Here is a 21,964-nt window from a genome sequence, read left to right on the forward strand (position 1 = left end):
GATTGTGGCCCGAGTAGATTAGGTTTGTAAAAACTGAGTTGTTTTGCCTAATTAGTGAATGTGTTTAAGTCCCCAAAGGGGCCGTGGGTTCCTCTCTATTGGGCCTAGAGAGTTTTCCACGCTAAATCTTGCTTGCATATTTTACTGTTTATGTTCCTAGTAGTTTAATTTTTATAAAACCGTAAAATATCAATTCAACCCCCCCTCTTGAGGAACTCTGTAAAACTAACAAATATAATTGTCGTTTGTGTGTTAAAAAAATGGGTCATAAGTAACTCATAATTTATTTATTTTTTCAAAACCCACTTCATAAGTTCATTCTCTTACACATCTCTTTCTCCCGCTCCTTTTTCTCACGCTTCTAGAGGACAAACAAATCATTCTCTCTTTTTTCACACAAAAAAGAAAAATCATTATATTTTCTCGCAATAATCTCACATCCCTTTAATTTCACTCCATTCCTTTATTTTTATTTTTTCCTACTTTTTATCTCTTATTTTCCCCCACTACAAATACCATTTTCCCTCCCTCATTTCATACACCCTTTCACTCTATACCAAAAAGATGCATAAAACCATTATTCCTCCCTATTTCCCAAAACCAACAACAATGCATAATAATAACCATGAAGAAGAAGATCAACAACAACTATTAAACTACTACGATGATCAACAACTAGACAATCTCTCCCTCCGTGATCTCCCCGTCGCAGTCGTCGATCCACCACCTCCGCAACAAAACGCCACCACCGCCTCGGTCGTTGCTGCCGAGAATCATAGCCGGCGATCCTCTGCTTCCTCGTCTTCCGACCCAACGTCGGATTTCTTCTTTGAGTTTCTAATCAATAATGACGATGACCTCGTTACCTCCACCGCCGATGACGTCATCTTTTGCGGTCGTCTTCTTCCTTACGCTCCTCCTCCTACTCGTCGTTCGCTTTCTCTTTCCTCCGCTGCAGCTCGCTTGACTCGTCCTCAGCTTACCGAATCGCCTTCCGAGACACTTCCTAGTAGTATTCGACCTAGCCGGTCTCTTAATTACCGGAAGTTACGTCGGAATCGCTCGAATGCGAAACCGAAAACTGAAGTATTCAATAGAAGTTTGTGGAGTAATAAAAATAATAATAGCCGGAATAATAATTCGGATAAATCTCCGGTGAAGTTGCCGTGGTATTCAGCGTTGGTGTTCGGTTTGCCCAAAGTTCCGGCAGAAATGGAGCTGAGAGACATTAAAAACCGGCAGTTTCGCCGGAATTCCATACCGTCGGTTTCGTCTACGTCGTCGAGGTTAATTTCCGGTGACCGGAACTGTTCTTCAGCTTCCTGGAAGCTTCTCAATGTTTTAAGCTGTAAAAGCCATGTCACTGTTGACGTGTCCAACACGGCACCTTTTCGTAATTCCTTGTTTTGAAATTTATAAACCGAACACTGATATCAAATTTCGTCTACATCACTGCTATATGGGCCGCAGATTTTGGAGGAATACAAAAGAGAAAGATCAAGTTAAAACGAAGAGGAGGCCGGCATGAGGAGAAAAGAATGATGCAAGTATTTGAGAGTCAGAAGCGTGAGGGAGAAGATAGTTGTATAGTAGTGTTGGATGGTTAGTGGAGTTTGTGGAAGATCATGCTAAAATATAATTAAGGCAATTATTATGTGCCCCTTCTATATTTTTCATCACTTGTTTAAAAGGAGCTTTTAATTTCTTTTTTCTTCCTTTTTTAAATATTTTTTATGATGTTTTATTTGATTAGGAGTTTTCACTTACAAGTTAATTAATTCATTATTACTAATTATCATATGCCTAGTAGAAAGTTAAGATGTAAGAATATCATGAGTAATAATATTGTGGTTAGTTTATTTTTGCCGAAATACTCCGTATACAGTAAGTACTTCTATATTTCTTCTACATAGTACTCCTTACATAACGTGGAAGAAGAATAATTAAAGACTATGATTTTGTCATATTCTACTTATTTTTACTTGTTTTACACAAAATAAGTTCAGATAATTCCAGTTAATTTATGATAACATAAGTTCAGACAAAATAAGTCGAATGAAACAGATTATAAAAATAAGAACTCTTGTACATACACGTTGGTAAAGGGTACAATTTTACATTTGGCCGAACTTAAGTTAAAACATCATCTTGCACTCTTGCGTAAGAACTAATTAACTTAAGTTCGGTTTTAATTGCTTTCTCAATCCGTTTTACTTTCAAAAAATAACAAATTTAAGTCAAAACAAAAAAAGTCGTTAGGAAGAACATTCAAATTTCTAAGTAAAAATTCTAATTAAAGTATAAAATGGAATGGGCATCGGTTGCTTGGGTGTAAAATAACTTTTTATATTTTAAGATCACATGTGTTATGAGACGATTACGTTCTGGATGGGATGAAATTGGGTAGAACTGTAGAAGTAACAAACGGGGGAGTTATATCATTTTCAGCCCTCTAATTAGGAAGGTTATAATGGTTGGTATATATGCATGTAAAAACGACGTGAGATTGAATGAATATCACGGGAGATGCGTTGGTTGACATTATTATGGGCTTCTGCTACAACCCAATAACTACTTGCCTACTTTAATTACTTTCTTTTTATATATTTTCTTTAATTTAACACGTACTTCGTATTATATTTTCATCCTAGCTTATTTTACAAGGATACACTTGAATTCTTTTATTTTTTTTATCCCACTATAAAATAGAGTCGTATCCTTGTCAACGTGTTAAATTTATCTAAATGAAAAATAAATTAAGTAATACTACTTCTCATGACCTTTGTTTAATTAAGTTACAATATTTCAATAAAATATTACGGACACATCGCGTGTATAAACACTTGATGATGACATACGGTACATACGTCCTTCTCATTCCAACTACACATTTTCCGCCAAATGCTTTTAAACAACATAGAAATTGTTTGGTTCTACACTTCTGCAATGTATTACTTCCCCATTTCCCATTCCTTATTCCCCAAATATATAGGAATCTTCCCAATTGGTTGAAAATGAAGAGAGCATAAATGTAGACTATGACTACATTTCGGTTAAAATTGCATGTCAACGGGACCAATGTCAAGAATAGGGGTGTTAATGTGCCGAGCCTGCTCGTGAACTATTCGATACTCGGCTCGCTAAAGCTCGGTCAAAGTTCGGCTCGGGCGGGCTCGACTCGAGCTCGGGTTCGGCTCGAGATCTTAACAAGCCAAGCCTGAGCTATCCTAAGCTCGGCTCGAAAGCTCGTGAGCAAGCTCAAGCTTTAATAATACTGTAATTTTTACTACTTAAGACTATCCCACATTGGTTATTGCAAAAGAATGAAAGAATGAGATGCATATAAATTAAACTCATATTGCAATAATCATACTTTATATGGGCCATTTGGTTTGTCAAGCTGAGGTGTTTCTCTTTGAAGCATTTCGTCAAGGTCTTGATGAGGAAATGGAAAGGGGTGCGAATGTAAAGTGACTAAAGGACTGGCCCCCAAATATGAGGATCTAAGAGTTCTTGATACACCAATTGCTGAAAATTCCTTCAGGGGAACGACCATTGGAGCTGCCATGACTGGTCTAAGGCCTGTTATAGAACTATAGAAGGAATGAACATGGGATTTATTTGTTGGCAATATGGCATTCAACCAAATTTCAAACAATTGTGCACGTTGCATTACACTTTTGGAGGACAATTTAATGGCAGTAGTTGAGACTTTATTACTGACAAAGTTTCATTGTCCCATATCGGCAAAAGCAAATAAGTAGCCAACTAGAATCACTTATAAAACTAAATGACTATTAGGCTGTTTGGATATGGCATCAAATAATACCATTTATTGGGCCCTATAAAGTCTAATATTTTGTGTCTATTTTGGGCTTAGCTTATTTTGAATTGGGCTACAGTCATTCCTATGCTTGAACAAAGCACGAGCCGAATCGAGCTTGGTTTCGAGCCCGAGCTCGAGCCGAACCGAGCCTAGGTTCGAGCCCGAGCTCGAGCTCAGTTTTCAAGGCTCGTCGAGCTTCGAGCTCGAGCCGAGCCTAAGGTTAGAAGTTTCGAGCTCGAGCCGAGCTTGCCTAAGTTCGGTCTCGGCTCGGCTCGTTAACACCCCTAGTCAAGAACGTAGGAGACACGCACCAGAAGAAGAGAGTATCCCCACTTTTAAAAGACGGTTGTGAGTCGGATCAGGTCGGGCTTCGGGCCAAATTCATGGGACCATGAACTTCAACGGGCCCGGCCCTTACAAAACCCAATCGTCATCGAGGCGGCTTGTAATGGGCCAAAAAATTCAAAATAGGGCCCAGCCACGCGGGCCTCATGTCGGGTTGGGTCCTCAGGCCTAAGCCTAATTTTACTAAATTTAGCGTATTTTGTCATCTCGTGTCTTGATTTTACCAAAAATATGCAGCCTACGGCCCACGACTTTGTGCTCGTAGACCTTCGTGTCTGGTCGTCCCGGGCCACAACCATCTTTACAGTTGGGTCATGAACAAGCATTGTTCAACCCGACCCAAAGGTGACTTAAACTCGGAAATAATTTGACTAAAGCCTTGTTCTTTTCACCTGATTTGGTCTGGGTTTTCTAATTTCTGGTATTATCTAATCTGAATGTATTTTTGAGTGATTTTTGTTTTTTCTAATCTGGTCTGAATGTTTTTTTGTGAGTGTTTTTTTCTTTTTCTAGTCTGGTTTGATATGGCTTGATCTGATTTTTCTGATATGATCTACAAATAATAAGAATAAGGTGAAGACAAAAAAAAACCTAACATGACACAACCCGACCCATGTGACAACTCTATACCCAATAAATTAGGTACCTTGAAGCAATTAGATGAAATTGTTTGAGCTGGATTTCTATTTTGTTACTACACGGTGCTTGAATCAAATGGCAGAGATTGGATAGGAAAACTGACCAAGTGATCATCAGGTCGGTTGGTGGCTTAAATGAAATGCCCATGGCCTACATTTCAGTGAAAAACAAACTCCAGGAGTTTGTCATTAAGGGAGTTCACGCTGCTGGATATAACCAAGAATAAAGCTAAAGAAGCGGAGATTTTGAATCAGACAACCAAAGCGACAGAAAATGTAGCCTTCTGAGTTCTGGAAGCTACAGAAAATACAGGGAAAATAAATCCCCAAAGCATGTCAAGCACAAGATTTGCAGCTGTGAATTTTTCCGAAGTATGGCAAAGAAAGTTACAAAGTCATGAGACGATAGCAAACACGGAGGACAACAAGTCAACAACTAAACACGAGTCATAAAGGAAATGGTTTTGTTTATGTTCGACTTATTTCAGACAATTAACACACACAAACAGTTGAGAAAAAATCAGACAGAATAGATACTGCTAAAATGGTTGCTATCTGAATGTTTTGCTACAATATCAGACAATTTCAGATAAATTCAGCTAATACTTACATAAATGACAAAGTTCGAAAAAAAAAGACTTATATAGAGTAGAGCTTGATTCCAAAGTCTTTAAAATTCATGAAATATATCCTGTTCACTAGATATGTAAGTTAGCTTCCTATCCTTCATGTAATAATCTTCTGTGGCAAATCATCCTTTTAAAAGCCTATATAAGCTATTGGAACCCTACATTACTTGCCCTTCAACAAAGAAGAAGAGAGAGAGAAAACCCAGTAAAAATCTCACCGGCGTAACTGGAATTCTTCATTTCAAACAAAATACCAAACCAACTCGTTAACCTAGGCAAGACATGGCACTTGGACACCCCAAACTAAACCCAAAACAAAAGAAATTCCAGTGAAAAAGCCCACTCGGACCTTCAATCCACACCAGCACAAAATCTCTGTCCCTCACACCATGAGGGTACAAATTGTACATAACATTTCTTCACTATCGAAGTGAGTTTCCCTCACTCTCCGATATTAAGTATTTCACTTGTTATTTTACTCAAAATAACTATTTCCAGTTCAAGCAATTACAAGAACATGAATCTAGAAAGCTGATTTGCAACACATATGAGAGGAAAAAGTAAGTGATTTCAGCTCAATTTCAACAGGTCGTAAAATTTTCTTGGATGAATGTAATGTACAATTTAACCAGAATAGAAATTTCAATGAATTCTATGATAAGTGCCATCAATTACAAAATGAAAATAGAATGAAGACAAGAAAATCAGCCGCAAGCACAAACTCGACTTCCACACCAGCAAAATATCAAATCAAAAGCTACATGCACTCTACTTCAGGCAAAGGATACAAAACCTTATACACGACTAACCATTCATGAAAAGAATCGAGAAGATACAATCTACAAGCAGTGAGGATGGTACCGTGTCATAAAGGTCAATTGCACATGTAATCCCCACTTTCAACCTTGTGATCTACCACGTAAAAGTCTGTTTTCGCTTCAGAAGCAGGACAAAGTGACACACCAGAGAGCGTGGTTGCCCCTTTGACAGAAAACTTAACATAACAAACAACGTCAATTTCTTCTTCAGTGTCCTCTTCATTTATATCAATAGGCATCCGTGCCCTAAGCTTCCCAGGAGTACCCTTTAATGGGATCTCTTGTACATGCCATTTTAGTTCTTTCTCAGACCTATTCAACACAGCCTTAGGAGAGACATTCAGTATCGAAGGATCAACTGGTAGTTTGAGAATAAATGTCACATCACTGAGAGGTACCAGCAAATCAGGGTTTGAAACGTATTGTATCATGATAGAGAGTAAAGTCCCCACATGGCGTTTAACCAGCCTAACTCGCAAAGGAATGGGGGTCATCTGGGGCATCAAACTGTACTTTAGAACAGGTAAAGGCTCTTCAGAGGCTGCTGTTCGTACATGAAACATTCCATTGCCAAGACTGCTAACACGAGAGCTCTGCACAACAGTTCTTTTAACAGAATTTGTACCATCAATCTTGAACGAGAACTCAGTTTCTTTCTCACCTGACATCTTCGGAGACAATGTTCTCAAATAAATCACACCCCTCAATCCCACTCTACTAAGCAAAGACTCCCTGAACTCTGCACTGATCTCCTCAACAATGAACATCTCAGGGCCCTTCATTTCTGTCTTCTGCACTAACAGATTCTCAAGTGGAGTAGCCCCTGCACCACTGGCAGCAACAGGAGCCCTATCTGGCCCCGTCTGTAACAACTCAAGTCCACCAAGACCCTCCCTCTTTGCAACTTTCGAGGGGCCCACAAACTCGGACGCGTCCAACCCACCACCAAATGCATCACTAAACCCTTCAAACGTCTCTCTAAGTGACGCTTCCTCGTTCCCAAACTCAATCCCACCATAATCCCCTTCAAAGCCTTCCACGGCAATACGAGTAGGATTAGCAGCTTCAGCAGGCGGCAATGGAGTCACTTCGAGCCCCACTAATGCCTTAGTCATATCCAAAGTCACATCCTTATCCTTCTTAAACTCCCCTACCAACGACTCCGGCTTACTAACTGAATCACTAGCTGCAAATGGATCCTTCACCCCCTGTTCCTCCTCAATCTTCACCCCACCATCCTGCTCCCCTAACCCTGCCTGCCCTACAATAGCAATACTAGCCCCCACCTCATCCCCTGCAGTAAGAGTCTCACTTGGAAGCTCAAACCTCATACTCGAAAACGAGTCCACCCCCGCCTCATGCTCCACCGCCAACCCCTCTGCAACCCCAGCCCAATTATCCGCCCCTCTAACCTTATTCTCAGTATCAACAGCAGAATGTACCATCTTAGCAATACTATCACCGTGCATAGAGCCCAGCATAGCTGCCAGACGAATATTACTAACACCCCTCAAAACAATATCCATTGCCATGTAAATTTCAGCATATTTCTTCCCTAATTTCTCAGGGGTCACATCGACCCCTCTACAAGCAGTAACCACGACACTAACAGCTTGATTAACAATACTAATACACTCAAAAACATTATTCGTAGTAGTACTATTATCATCATCATCATCAACAGTTGTAACACCCAGAACATAAATTGAATTCACCAAACGATAAACAACGCGGTAACGAGATTCAACACCCACAATTACCTGACCGCTTGAAGCAGCAAGTGGATCGTCGCCGACAATGGTGGGATCGCCGGAGACGTCGTCGTTGTGGTGTTTGGAGGAGAGAGAAGAGGTGGCGGCTGCAGCGGAGGAGAAGGCAAGACGGGTGGTTCGGAAGGCGGAGACGGCGACGAGGGCTCGGGCTGGGGGAAACCATTCGCGGGTTTGGAGGAGGATGTCGGGCCCATTGACGGGTTGGAGAGAAAGAGCTAAGCAGGACATTGGAGATCTGGATCTGTTGATGAGAAATGTGGCGATCAAGGACTGTAATTGGGGGTTTGATCAGTGGATTTTTTGGAGGAGGGAGAAATTGATTCCAGTCGGAAAGAGAGAAATGTTAGGGTCGACTTCGATCTGATCTAATGTTCATTCTTTTTCATTTTCGATTATTTCCTTTTTGGTTGCCTGATTGATTAACGCAGCTTAACCGTTCTGATCAGCTAAAGGCTACGGGAAGCAATAGACAATGGGTTTTGATGAGCCGAGCATGCTCGAGATTGTAGAATAATGAATCTTGGCTCAGCATGAAAGTTCTTAAACATGTCTTGAATTTTAACATTTTCACAAATAGATTAATGAAAATTTTACGAATTACTACCTAGGTCTTTAATGACTTTGCGAATTACTACCTAGGTTGTTAAAATTTGTCAATTATTACCTAGTTGGTTTGTTATTGTTGTCAATTGATACCTTAGTCCATATTTTAGCCAATTAATTACTAATCATATCATAATCAACTATTAATTAAACTTTAAATATTTTATTAATTAAAAAAATAAAATTAAAAATCCAAAACTAATAAAATTAGAAAATCCAAAAAAACCCAAAAAAGAAAAATTAAACTCCCGTAATAATTCTTAGAGATCGAATTTCCCTTAAAATAAAATTCTTAGAGATCGGACTGCGAAGAAAGATAGAGATCGGGGGATTAGAGACCAAAATAAGGAGGGATTTGAGGAGTAAACGACGACGAGGGGATAAGTTTATGCGCAGGAGTAATAGAGAAGACGGCGTTGTTGGTGGTGAAGTTGATGATAGTTCGGAAGAAAGTGTAAAACGACGAAGATGAGGAAGACAACGATGGTCCGGTTCTATACGCTCCACCAACAAATCTGGTTGCTATTGTCACCTGAAAGTTATCCACCGTCGTCGAAGGTTTTTCGTGTTGCTCCTACGTGGAAGGCTCCTTATGAAATGATCGTAATTTCTATTCCACAGAATGGTGACAAGGCTCGCTCTGGTGAGACTAGCCAGAAATTTAGGGGTTTCTTTCTTCAAATTGGAGTATTGATTTTTTGGGTATTAATTTGGATTTTTGTTTGATTTTGATTGATTGTACGTGCAGCTTCAACAAAGAGAGACATGATTATTAGAGTTCAGTTACTCCCTCCACCATCGCAAACTCACCCAGTTGGAAGCTAGATCTAGAGTTTCATTTCCAGTTAGAAACTCACCTTCAATTCAACAGTAGTAGGTTCGATTTTTTAATTTTAATTTTCTTAATTAGTAAAAAAAAAATATGATTAATGGTTAATTATGATATAATTAGTGATTAATTGGCTAGAATATGAACTAAGGTAGCAATTTACAACAATAACTAAACACCTAGGTAGTAATTGACAACTTTTAACAACGTAGGTAGTAATTCGCAAAATCATTAAAGACCTAGGTAGTAATTGGCAAATTTTCCTAGATTACTCCCTCCGTATTTGTTTAAGGCCGGGATAGGAAGTGGCACTCTTCAAAGTCTCATATGTGGCCCTATCACTGAATATGAAGAACACAGACTATTGAGCACTTGTATTGTAGAAGGTCAATGGAATTTTGATCATCTGTCTATCACCATCCCTAGTCAAATCTTACCACGAATCCACTCACTTCTCAAACCAAATCACACTCAAATTGACACCCCCATCTCCCCCTCTGTCATTGAAGGGAAGTTCTCTTCTGTTAGGTTATGATACATATGACATTACATAGATCATGCGGAAACAACCATTAACCCAGGACAACATATTATTTACACATAATCATATAGCATAATTTAGATGCATACTCTTTGTTGCGTGCCCTCCCTAGCTGCGCCCGAACCGAACAAGAACAAGTCTTTAGGACTCCAAGTGTCGTCCCTCCGTAGATAGTCCACAGCACGTCCGGATCCGCCTTAAGATTGATCAACTAGAATCGCCCTTAAGGTACTAGAAAATTTCGGCACTTTATGAGCAAGATGTGTGTTTTAATTTTCTCTCAAAAACTCACTTTTGAATACTTTGAAACTTGTTATAAATTGTGAGCCCTAGCCTCATATTTATAGGGGTATGGAAAGGGAATCGAAATCCTATTCAGATACAAATTAATTAAACCTAGAATCCTACAAGAACTCTAATTTAATTAATCTATCAAATAGAATTAGGAATTTAATCATTAACTGAACTCTGCATGTTTTAGGAAACGTGCACGAACACAAACACTTGCACACACACGCATGGCAGTCACGATGGGCCCCCATGCGTGCGCGCGAGCAGCAGCCCACGCAGCGCCCGCGCGCGCTGCGCGCTGCGCGTGCTGTGCGCGCTGTGCGAGCACGCGCAGCGCGCAGCGCAGCCTGCTGGGCCTGGCGTGGCTGTTTGTGCGGCGCGCTTGGCTTGCTGGGCGATGGTCTGGCTTCGTGCTGGGCCTCGTCCGGCAGGCCTCGTCCGATGCTTATTCGTACGATGCGCTTCCGATTAAATTTTCCGATTCCGGAATTCATTTCCGATACGAACAATATTTAATATTTCCGATTCCGGAATTAATTTCCGTTTCGAACAAATATTTAATATTTCCGTTTCCGGAATTATTTTCCGATTCCGGTAATATTTCCGATTCTGACAATATTTCCGTTTCCGGCAATATTTCCGATTCTGGCAATATTTCCATTTCCGATAATATTTTCCGATACGTACCATGTTTCCGTTTCCGGCAACATCTACGACTTGGATAATATTTATATTTCCGATACGATCCATATTTCCGTTTCCGGCAATATCATCGTTTCCGGAGTATTCATTTCTTGCCTGTGACGATCTCAGCTCCCACTGAAACCAAGATCCGTCGGTTCCGAATATTCATAGATGGAGTATTTAATGCCATTAAATACTTGATCCGTTTACGTACTATTTGTGTGACCCTACGGGTTCAGTCAAGAGTAAGCTGTGGATTAATATCATTAATTCCACTTGAACTGAAGCGGCCTCTAGCTAGGCATTCAGCTCACTTGATCTCACTGAATTATTAACTTGTTAATTAATACTGAACCGCAATTATTAGACTTAACATAGAATGCATACTTGGACCAAGGGCATTATTTCCTTCAGTCTCCCACTTGTCCTTAGGGACAAGTGTGCATTTCCTAATTCCTTTGTCGCTCGATGCTTGCTCTTGAACATAAGGTAAGAGTTGTCATCCTTATTATGTCCAGAGGTGTTCCTCGGTTTCAGAGTTCAACTGATCAAATAAACAGATAATCATAGCCTATGATTCATCCGAGCACGGCCATGCATTTCACAGTTTCTAGCTCTCCGAGTGGCCTTGTACAACTTTTAAGCATCTCATCCCGATTTATGGGAGGACAATCCCAATCTTGCGATCTTGAGATTAGACTTCGTTTGATAGGTGATTACCTGAGCGTTGCCTTTATAGCCTCCTTTTACGGTGCGACGGTTGGTCAACGTCAAAGCAACCAGTTCTCAAACAAGTAATCTCAAATCACTCAGGTATTGAGGATTTAGTGTCTAATAATTTAATGAAATTTACTTATGACAGACTTTCATCTCTTACAGTAAAGTTTCATAGGTCTTGTCCGATACTAGTCTTCCCAAAGTAAGTATCTATGCAAATGATTATGACATTGCCATGTCCACATAGTTCAAGAAACAGAACTACTAGTCATCTTGCATTCTAATCGTCTAACGTTTTCTATGCGTCCAATTTTATAGAGAACTCCGATTAGGGACCATTTTCAACCTTTGACATTCAAGTTCACTTGATAGACATTTCTTAGTCACAGGACTGGTCCTGACAGTCTATCTTGAATATATCGTCAAATTGAAGGGACTCATCATTTAATACTAAACCAAGATTAAATGGAATATGAAAATACATTTCATATATGATAAATGTTCAACCCCAATGTTTTATAACCATGGGCCTCAAACCCATCTTCTAAAACAATTCATGGAATTCAAAGCTATGCTTGATTTCCAGTGCTACAATGTGAGTGTTGCTTCTCACTTGTTGCATAGGTTTAGTTATCATGCTTTGCCAATCTTAATATCCTTTTCATCGAATGTTCTTCGAGATATGATGATAAGATCTTTTCGAGTTTGTTTATTATGTGATCTAGTCTATCTTACTTCGATGGTGGTTTTACTCACTTTGCAATGAAGAACCATCAAGTTAGCAGACGTTTTTCTTGCTTCAAGAGTGGTTCTACGCATTTTTCAATGAAGAACCATCAAGCCAGCAGATAGGTGATCTACCCAAGTTCAGTGAAGAACTTTAAACAACCCTGTTTTATTGCTTCTTAGGCAACAATCACTTTTACTTCAACTGTATAGGTTGCTAGTGATGCTTTGTTTGGATTTACCTATCCAAGCAGTTCATAGATATGTGGAAGACTCTCCAACTATATCTTAGAACATAGAAATTAATATTTTAATTTCCCACGCAACAACTCATGGTCTCCAATCCATGTTGCCATTTCAAAACACGATGCTCTATAGCTCGTCCTTATCAATGGTTAACTCCAAAGGGTCTTGCTTGATCCTTTGCCAGTGTTTATGCGTGTAGCATCAATATTTAGCATATCTTTATTTCCTTGAATCAAGAACTATTCCTATGTACTTTTTCAAGTACCATAAGTATTCTTGATCTCAACCTAGTTGATCTTCACTTAGATCAATAGAGATTGGTATATGTTCGTCATGCCTAAAGTCATACGATACGTTTTTGGCGATCCTCATATTATATCATACATGATAAATTCTTTTTCAGAATAATTCCCAATTGAATTCTATTCATGTAATTTTAGCTCATTCAATTTCAGCAGATACTGAATCCAGCTAAATTCTTTGACATATAATATAGGTTTAAGAATCTCATTTAGACTCTTTGATGTTTAACTTAGTAAATGCTTATACATAGTTCAAACATCCTTTACTTAGATTTATTCACATGGGTCGAATATCTCCAATGGAGACTTTCGTGTTTGATTTAGTAAATGCCATTACTTAATCCAAAACAATATCATAAGATCTTTGTAAATAGATCTTAATACCCAGTATGTACTAAGTTTCGCCATGGTCCATCATTGATGAATAATTTCAAATCTAAGTCATTAGCATTTGAATGTTATTTTACAATAGAGAGATATGTGTGTGATACACATAGGACCAATTAAGTTTTATGTACTCCCACTAAACTTCTTATATATCTATAAGAATTATGTACATTTTTATGAAACTAAAATGCTTATTAGCTTCACTTAAAATACAGTTCCAATTCCCAATTGCTTGCTTAAATCTGTACTTAGATTTTATAAGCTAGCTTTCCTTTTCAAGCATTTATTTGGATCCACAAATCCTATGACATGCCATGTACATAGTTTATTCCAACATTTGATTGAGGAATACTTTTGTCATCCAATTGCCATATTTACCAATATGCAATCATTGCTTGAATTATAGACTTGAAGCATTACGATTTTGCATGAGGTTTCAACACAATCCACATCGTGAATTTGCTTGTAACTTTTAGCAACTAATCTAGCTTTGTGTGTGAACACAATTCATGTTTGATGGTTTTTATCCTTAAAACAAACTTGCAACTAATAGGTGTGAAACTATTCTTGCAAATCAACAAAATTTCAATTTTGTCATCAAAACATTGAGTATGTTTTATGGCCTCTAACCATTTAAAACATTTGAGTCTATATATGGCCTCTAACCATTTTAGGGAATCTGGGTTTCGTCATAGCTTTCTTACAAGTCACAAACTCATTAATCTACATGATAATAGTTTGACTGCAAGTTGTAGGTTTCTTCACTATTTAATAGAAGAATCTCATAGTTTCATTGACCTGATCTCTATGTTTCTTTACTATCTAATAGAAGAATCTCATAGTTTCAGTGACTTGAATTCTATGCCTACTTGGGTATAGAACATCAAACATTAGAATATCAATAGCCACTTAAAGTCCTTTGAATATTCTGTTCTCCTTGAAGCACTTGTAAAGTCTTCTAAGAGATGTCTATTCTTTAAAGCCACTTCTAAAGTCTTAAAGAATAAGTTCGGATTTTCTGAAGCACTTCGAAAAGCCTCCGGAATGTCCGTTTATGTTTGTTGTTCGCCTCGAAAACTTTCGAGGTCTATTTTCTCCCACTTGTCATTTTGGAAACGAATCTCCAAAAGGACATCATTTCGAGCAAACAAACATTATGTTCTCAAAAATTCGTGGTAGAAACAATACCCTTGTGTCTCATTTGAATAAATCACAATGAAACATATATCTATACTTGGGCCTTAGTTTGTCGAATGACAAACACTAAGCTCCCACTGAGTTTTACAACTCTCTAGATATATTTTATGAAATGTTATTCTGAATTTACTTTTCAATAGCTTTGACGAATTTTGGTTTAGTTTGGTGGTAGTTGAGCATTTTGTTTTAGAAATTATAGGAAAAGTCTTTATGATTCATCATTAATCGAATCAAGTACTAATTGACTTCGATTATTCCAACTAAGATATGCCATATCTTATGGACCTAGATTGTGAAATTACACCACACAATCATTGATGATCATATTTGGTCTCAAGTAATCATCAACATGATCTAACCTAGATCTTTATGATTTCTTGCCAAGTGGATTTTATACTTCTGAATCTTTGAACTAGCCAAACAGATTCAACTTATATCACATTTGAGTAAATAAACCTATATTCACTCAAATCCATGTGAAATAATAAAGTCATAAAACCTTTCTTTAGCTTTGAACTCTATCGTCTAGGCGTTCTAACAATAGTTCATATTCTTTGTTACTTTCAACAAGTAAGACTAGCTTGTCTTAAGTTGATCTAGAAATCAACCAACTTTCAAAAGTCCATTTAAAATAGAGCTTGTGAATGTTAACTTGTTGATATGGTCTAAGCAACAATGCCAAAGATTAGTGGAACTCAAATCAAGGGTTTGATTTGAACCTAGTAAAGTTTTTATTGTTAAAGAGTTGTTTGTTTTAATCAAGCATATTGACTCATCCCGTAAATGACCATTTCATTCAAATAAACAAACAAACAAGCATTGTTTTTGTTCTTCTGAATGTGAGTCTTTCTGTGTTTGAAGCAGAAATTTAGGTATGCTGGTTATGGAACAAAATAGCCATTTAGTTCCAGCCTTTAAAACAAACTAGATGACCCTACAACTAATGTAGCATTACCATGCTTCATTTCCCACTTGTAGGCCATTAGTGTAGCCTAGCTTCCATTTTTTGAGTTATTACCGAAGTAAGAACCTCAAGCGGTATATGATACCAAGGAAGTTTGATTGCTAGGTCACTTCTCTTTAATCATAAACTTATAGGTAGAAACGGAATCGTAAATTCCTTTCATTTGTTCCTCGTTTTCCTATTTCTTGTACCCTTTCTTATAGTCTTAAGAATTGAATTCTTTAGTGTTGACTTTTATACTTTGTTAGACATGTCCAATGTCACCAACAAGGTTCTTTACCATTTTAATTTATGTTGAATATTTTGTTTCAACTAGATGATCTTACCAGAAGCTTCTAAAGTTCTCTAAGCATCGATCTATTCGAATGTCTAGGGACTAGACTCATTCGAGAATTAAATGGACAAAGATATTAGGTTGTTAACCATTGGTAAAGCTGAGCGTATTAAACTCAATGCTTTATGATCTCAAAACTACATTGTATTTTGAATTCACAAGCACCAATTGGTTTGCCATTCGATTTTGATATTCGAAAACAACCATAAAAGTCGCTAAAAGAAACGTACATTTTAAATTGCTCACTTTCTCTCATTTCCGTGAATCGTTCTTGGATTCACTACCAATCGAGGAAATTTACTGTTACCTTTCTAAAAGGATTTATTGCAGTGCAAGATATTAATTATAAACAATAATTAAAACATACATTGAAGCATGCAAAGTCTAAACATTTATCATGAATAATAACTTGAAAATCAAAGCAATCATGCAATTTCAACAAGTTATTAGCATTTTATTCAAATTTATTGTTCCGGCAGGTGTGAATAAAATGATTCCAAGATCCTAAAATCATTGAAGAACTAAGCACAGTTTGTCGACTTAATCCTAGAACATCTTAGGTAAGCAAAAGCCTTTTGCTAATAGTCTAGAAACTATTCTTGGTTGATAGGTACGTCTAAGAACTTATTAGGTAAACCTATCGAATTTGCCACGACATAAAAGGACTCCTTACTTATATCGTTGAGTTTCACCAAAACTAACATGTACTCACAATTATTTGTGTACCTTGCCCCTTTAGGACCAATAAGTAACACCTCGCTGAGCGAAAACTATTACTAGATTGATGTAAAGGATATCCAAGCAAGTGTATATTTTGGCATGGCACCTTTTAACTCAATTTTTAAGTTTGGAACTTAAGGCTCTTACTATGTTGGTTAGATTTTAAGTGAACTAAAATCCTTAATCATGCAACATAATCAAGCTTTTGATCTCATGCATTTTAAGACATATTTAAAACAATAAATAACTTAAAGCATGCATAAGATAAATGTGATCTAGTATGGCCCGACTTCATCTTGAAGCTTTGACTTCAAAGTCCGTCTTGAAAATCTCCGTGGGAGGCACCATTTTCTTCAAATAGGATAAGCTATAACTAATTACAACTATTTGATGGTTCGCAGACCATATTTGAATTGAAAAATAACTTTGGTACTTTAGACCAATTACATTCAAATTAATGGTACGCAGACCATATTTTCTATCCTATTTGGGCCATACTAGTCACTTCATAACCTGCAAAACAGTACATATACAATATATACCATTCACCCATTCATTATCATGAATGGCCCACATAGCTGGTTAGTAAAACACATTATGCATCACGTAAACATTTGCAGCAATTAATCAAGGGCACCAATAATCTACCAATTATTCAGTCCTTATTAATTCTAATCAAGTTGTTTTAACCTTAAGGATTTGTAGACCTAATCAAGAGTTTATGACTAAAAAGCGCTCCCACTTAAACCAACAAATTTATATGCTTTACTAATTTTAAACATAAAAATGTATTTCTAGTCCAACCGGAAACATACAAATTTAATTAAAATTTAAAGCTCATATCAATTTATAGTTGAATCCAAAAGTTTAATTTAATTTCAGTCGTATTTAAATTAATTCATGATTTTAATTTTAGTAAAATAATTAGAATAAATAAAATTTATTATAATTACAATATTCAAAATTAAAATCCAAGAAAATAATTTAAATTATTAATTTTAAAATTAATTAAAATTACGTGAACTGGAATTTTCAAATTAAACATTCAAAACGATCTTTAATCGTGACGCAAACACCCTACGCGTTGCACGCTCATGGGCCGCACGCACACAGCCATTGCTGGCCATGTGCGCGCAGCCCATGCGCTCGTCGCATAGCTGCTGCATCCCCATCGCAAGCCTCCGCACGCATTAGTGCTCGCTGCGCGCGCCAACGCTCATCGCACGCGAGCTATCGCTCGCAGTGCGCGCGCGACATCGCTCGCTGGGCGCGCGACATCGCTCGCTGGGCGCGCGACATCGCTCGCTGGGCGCGCGAGCCATCGCTCGCTGGGCGGGCGACATCGCTCGCTGTGCGCGCGAGCAATGCTGGCTGTGCGCGCGAGTCCTCGCTCGTTGTGCGCGCGAGCAATGCTGGGCGCAGCGCTCGTGGCACGCGAGCTTGCGCTCGCTGCGCGCGAGGCTGCGCGCTCTTGTGCGAGGCAGCGCGCGTTGTGGCGCAGCTCGCTTGCTGCCCACACGCGACTGCCTTGGCTCGCCCTTCGCCCATGCCCATTCGTCCATTGCTCGTGGCACACGACACAAGGCAGGGCTGCTGCCTTGTGCTCGTGCACTACGCCCTTGCTCATTGCATTCGTGCCGCACGGGCGACGAGCTCCCTTGCTCGTCGTCGCATGCCCGCATTATACAACACCCCTTAAGGGTAACACGAAGCGTCCATTGCTTCGTGCGTGCAAGTTTTATGAACGAATCGCATAAAAATTTAAAATTTATATTTAAAATTAATGACAAATTAATAAATAATATTAATTTCATAATTTTAGGGCGAAAAATCGAAAATTTATTATCCAATTGATTTCCGATTGTTATGGATTCAAGTCTAGGTCATAAAAATTTAAAATTTATCATAAATTTACAATTTTTATGGTGGTTTTTAATCATAGGTTTCTAATTAAATTACAATTAATTATGAAAATCAAATTAATTCTAAATTATTCTAATTTTCAACAAATTAATCATAATTACAAATTAGATTGCATAATTAACAAGACTAGGCATTCAAACTTGTTAAACATATGCAGTAGGTCAATCAAAAATTCAAGATTTATCAACAAGAATCGCAAATATTTAATTTAACATCTTAAATTTACGAAATTTTGCATTCGAAAAACTAAAACCTTCGAAAAGTCATAGTTAGGCTTCGAATTTGAGAATTCTGTGTTCGGCAGAAAAATACTACTTTTGTCAAAATTTTAGAATGCCTTTTACATGCGGAATTGACACAAAAATCACTCAATTCGGATGAGTAACGAAGAAACTGCCGAAAAACTGCGTACGTATAATTAAATAAACGCAATTTGCAATTAATTAACAATTACGAAAATTAATCACCCCTTTTAATTCTTGCAAATTTGTAATATTTAACCATGTTCATGCAATTTAGATTATGAAAATAATAAGGGGCTCGTGATACCACTGTTAGGTTATGATACATATGACATTACATAGATCATGCGGAAACAACCATTAACCCAGGACAACATATTATTTACACATAATCATATAGCATAATTTAGATGCATACTCTTTGTTGCGTGCCCTCCCTAGCTGCGCCCGAACCGAACAAGAACAAGTCTTTAGGACTCCAAGTGTCGTCCCTCCGTAGATAGTCCACAGCACGTCCGGATCCGCCTTAAGATTGACCAACTAGAATCGCCCTTAAGGTACTAGAAAATTTCGGCACTTTATGAGCAAGATGTGTGTTTTAATTTTCTCTCAAAAACTCACTTTTGAATACTTTGAAACTTGTTATAAATTGTGAGCCCTAGCCTCATATTTATAGGGGTATGGAAAGGGAATCGAAATCCTATTCAGATACAAATTAATTAAACCTAGAATCCTACAAGAACTCTAATTTAATTAATCTATCAAATAGAATTAGGAATTTAATCATTAACCGAACTCTGCATGTTTTAGGAAACGTGCACGAACACAAACACTTGCACACACACGCATGGAAGCCACGATGGGCCCCCATGCGTGCGCGCGAGCAGCAGCCCACGCAGCGCCCGCGCGCGCTGCGCGCTGCGCGTGCTGTGCGCGCTGTGCGCGCTGCGCAGCCTGCTGGGCCTGGCGTGGCTGTTTGTGCGGCGCGCTTGGCTTGCTGGGCGATGGCCTGGCTTCGTGCTGGGCCTCGTCCGGCAGGCCTCGTCCGATGCTTATTCGTACGATGCGCTTCCGATTAAATTTTCCGATTCCGGAATTCATTTCCGATACGAACAATATTTAATATTTCCGATTCCGGAATTAATTTCCGTTTCGAACAAATATTTAATATTTCCGTTTCCGGAATTATTTTCCGATTCCGGTAATATTTCCGATTCTGACAATATTTCCGTTTCCGGCAATATTTCCGATTCTGGCAATATTTCCATTTCCGATAATATTTTCCGATACGTACCATGTTTCCGTTTCCGGCAACATCTACGACTTGGATAATATTTATATTTCCGATACGATCCATATTTCCGTTTCCGGCAATATCATCGTTTCCGGAGTATTCATTTCTTGCCTGTGACGATCTCAGCTCCCACTGAAACCAAGATCCGTCGGTTCCGAATATTCATAGATGGAGTATTTAATGCCATTAAATACTTGATCCGTTTACGTACTATTTGTGTGACCCTACGGGTTCAGTCAAGAGTAAGCTGTGGATTAATATCATTAATTCCACTTGAACTGAAGCGGCCTCTAGCTAGGCATTCAACTCACTTGATCTCACTGAATTATTAACTTGTTAATTAATACTGAACCGCATTTATTAGACTTAACATAGAATGCATACTTGGACCAAGGGCATTATTTCCTTCATCTTCATCTCTAGCATATAGAGCAGCCACCATGAACTTAGACCAACCAAACCTTGACTGGATTTGGAAAACTAAAGTGCCTCCCAAGCTTCAATTTTTTCTTTGGCTTCTTTGGTGGGATAGAATCCCACATTGTCATCTCTTGCACATAAGAGGCATTGTGAATGATCCTTATTGCCAACCCTGTGGGCAGGAGGTGGAAAACTCCATCCATGTCATGCGTGATTGTGTAGTGGCTCAAGGGGTGTGGGATGATCTGAATTTGGACCTGAACACGCGCCAAGGGGACATGAGGTCATGTATTAGAACAAACTTAGGTCTCAATCATAGGAGAGGAGGAATCAGTTGGAGTGTCTTGTTTGTCTTTGTGTGTTTTGAGCTGTGGAAACAGAGAAACAACCTAGTGTTTCCGAACAAACCAAGCCAATCACCCCAAATACTCATAGACAAAGTTGTTAGGCTAGCTCAGGAATTCATAGCTGTTAGGAAACCCACAATAACCATAGAAAAACCAATACCCAACTAGCAAAGTTGTAACCACTGTTTGGGGTTTGTCCATGTGTATGTAGATGCATCCTTCATAACTCCTAGTTGTCTCTCAAGTGTGGTAGGAGTATTACAGAATTTTGCAGGTAACTGGTTGCAGGGATTTCAAAAACAAACTTATACTCTGAACCCTCTCCAAGCTGAGCTCATTGGGATTAAAGAAAGAATGGTGTGCGCATTAAGGGAAAAATATAACAAGATCATCATCTTCACAGACTGTCAAAGAGCAATCGATCTCCTCAACCGAACTGATATAGAAACTGACATGTACTTTGGCATATTGCATGAATGTAGGGAGTTGTACCAATCTTTCTACGAAACTAGGTTGCAACACATTGATCGAGACAGGAACAAGGTGGCAGGTGCTCTTGCAAGAAATGGGAGAAATGATTCTTTTGATGTTAACTAGTGGTTGGAAGCGCGCGTTGCGCGCGGTATGCGGCAAAGCACGTTACATTGGGTGAAATTAGGCTTAAGTCGACGACCCGACACGAGTGTACGTGGGCTTGGGTAGTGCATGTGCCACATTTTTGAAATTTTGAGCATGGACCGACACGACACGTAACAAGTGACGTCAAGCCAATTCAGTCCCCAAGGCACGTGAGCTCGGCACGAAACACGGTTTGGGTCGTCCACAACCATCTTTTATTTATATATAGTATACATAAATTTCGTATATAATGTGGTAAAGTAGGTTTGAGGTCATACCCTATTGGTGGGGATGTCCAATGTGAAAAGGAAATAATGCATGTTACACACGGACTTGTCGAAAGCCTACCCTAAATAATACTCCGAATAAATTATTTGCGCGATTCATTCTTTATAGAAATCCGGTCAGTATAATTACTCCTATATAACTACTCAAACCATAGTCCTATATTCAACCGAAGTGCAATTAACTCCAATTATTTAAAACATATAAAATTCAGTTTTAATATAATACGGAGTAGTATGATTGTACCAATGAACTCACTACAAAAT

The 21,964-nt window shown here is 38.5% G+C and overlaps 2 protein-coding genes across 2 annotated transcripts; one reads left to right on the forward strand and one right to left on the reverse strand.

The window, feature by feature from the left end:
• The first annotated feature begins 527 nt into the window (after window positions 1–527).
• LOC110776596 (uncharacterized) lies at window positions 528–1,897 on the forward strand. Its single transcript, XM_021981153.2, has one exon. The coding sequence runs from the start codon at window positions 565–567 to the stop codon at window positions 1,408–1,410; it is 846 nt and encodes a 281-aa protein (XP_021836845.1). The 5' UTR covers window positions 528–564; the 3' UTR covers window positions 1,411–1,897.
• A 4,109-nt stretch (window positions 1,898–6,006) lies between these two features.
• On the reverse strand, window positions 6,007–8,550 carry LOC110776595 (uncharacterized). Its single transcript, XM_021981152.2, has one exon. It carries the CDS (start codon window positions 8,254–8,256, stop codon window positions 6,313–6,315), a length of 1,944 nt encoding a protein of 647 aa, XP_021836844.1. The 5' UTR covers window positions 8,257–8,550; the 3' UTR covers window positions 6,007–6,312.
• Between the last annotated feature and the right edge of the window lie 13,414 nt (window positions 8,551–21,964).

Source organism: Spinacia oleracea, chromosome 2 (genome assembly GCF_020520425.1).
Source record: "Spinacia oleracea cultivar Varoflay chromosome 2, BTI_SOV_V1, whole genome shotgun sequence".
In the NCBI taxonomy this organism is placed as follows: domain Eukaryota; kingdom Viridiplantae; phylum Streptophyta; class Magnoliopsida; order Caryophyllales; family Amaranthaceae; genus Spinacia; species Spinacia oleracea.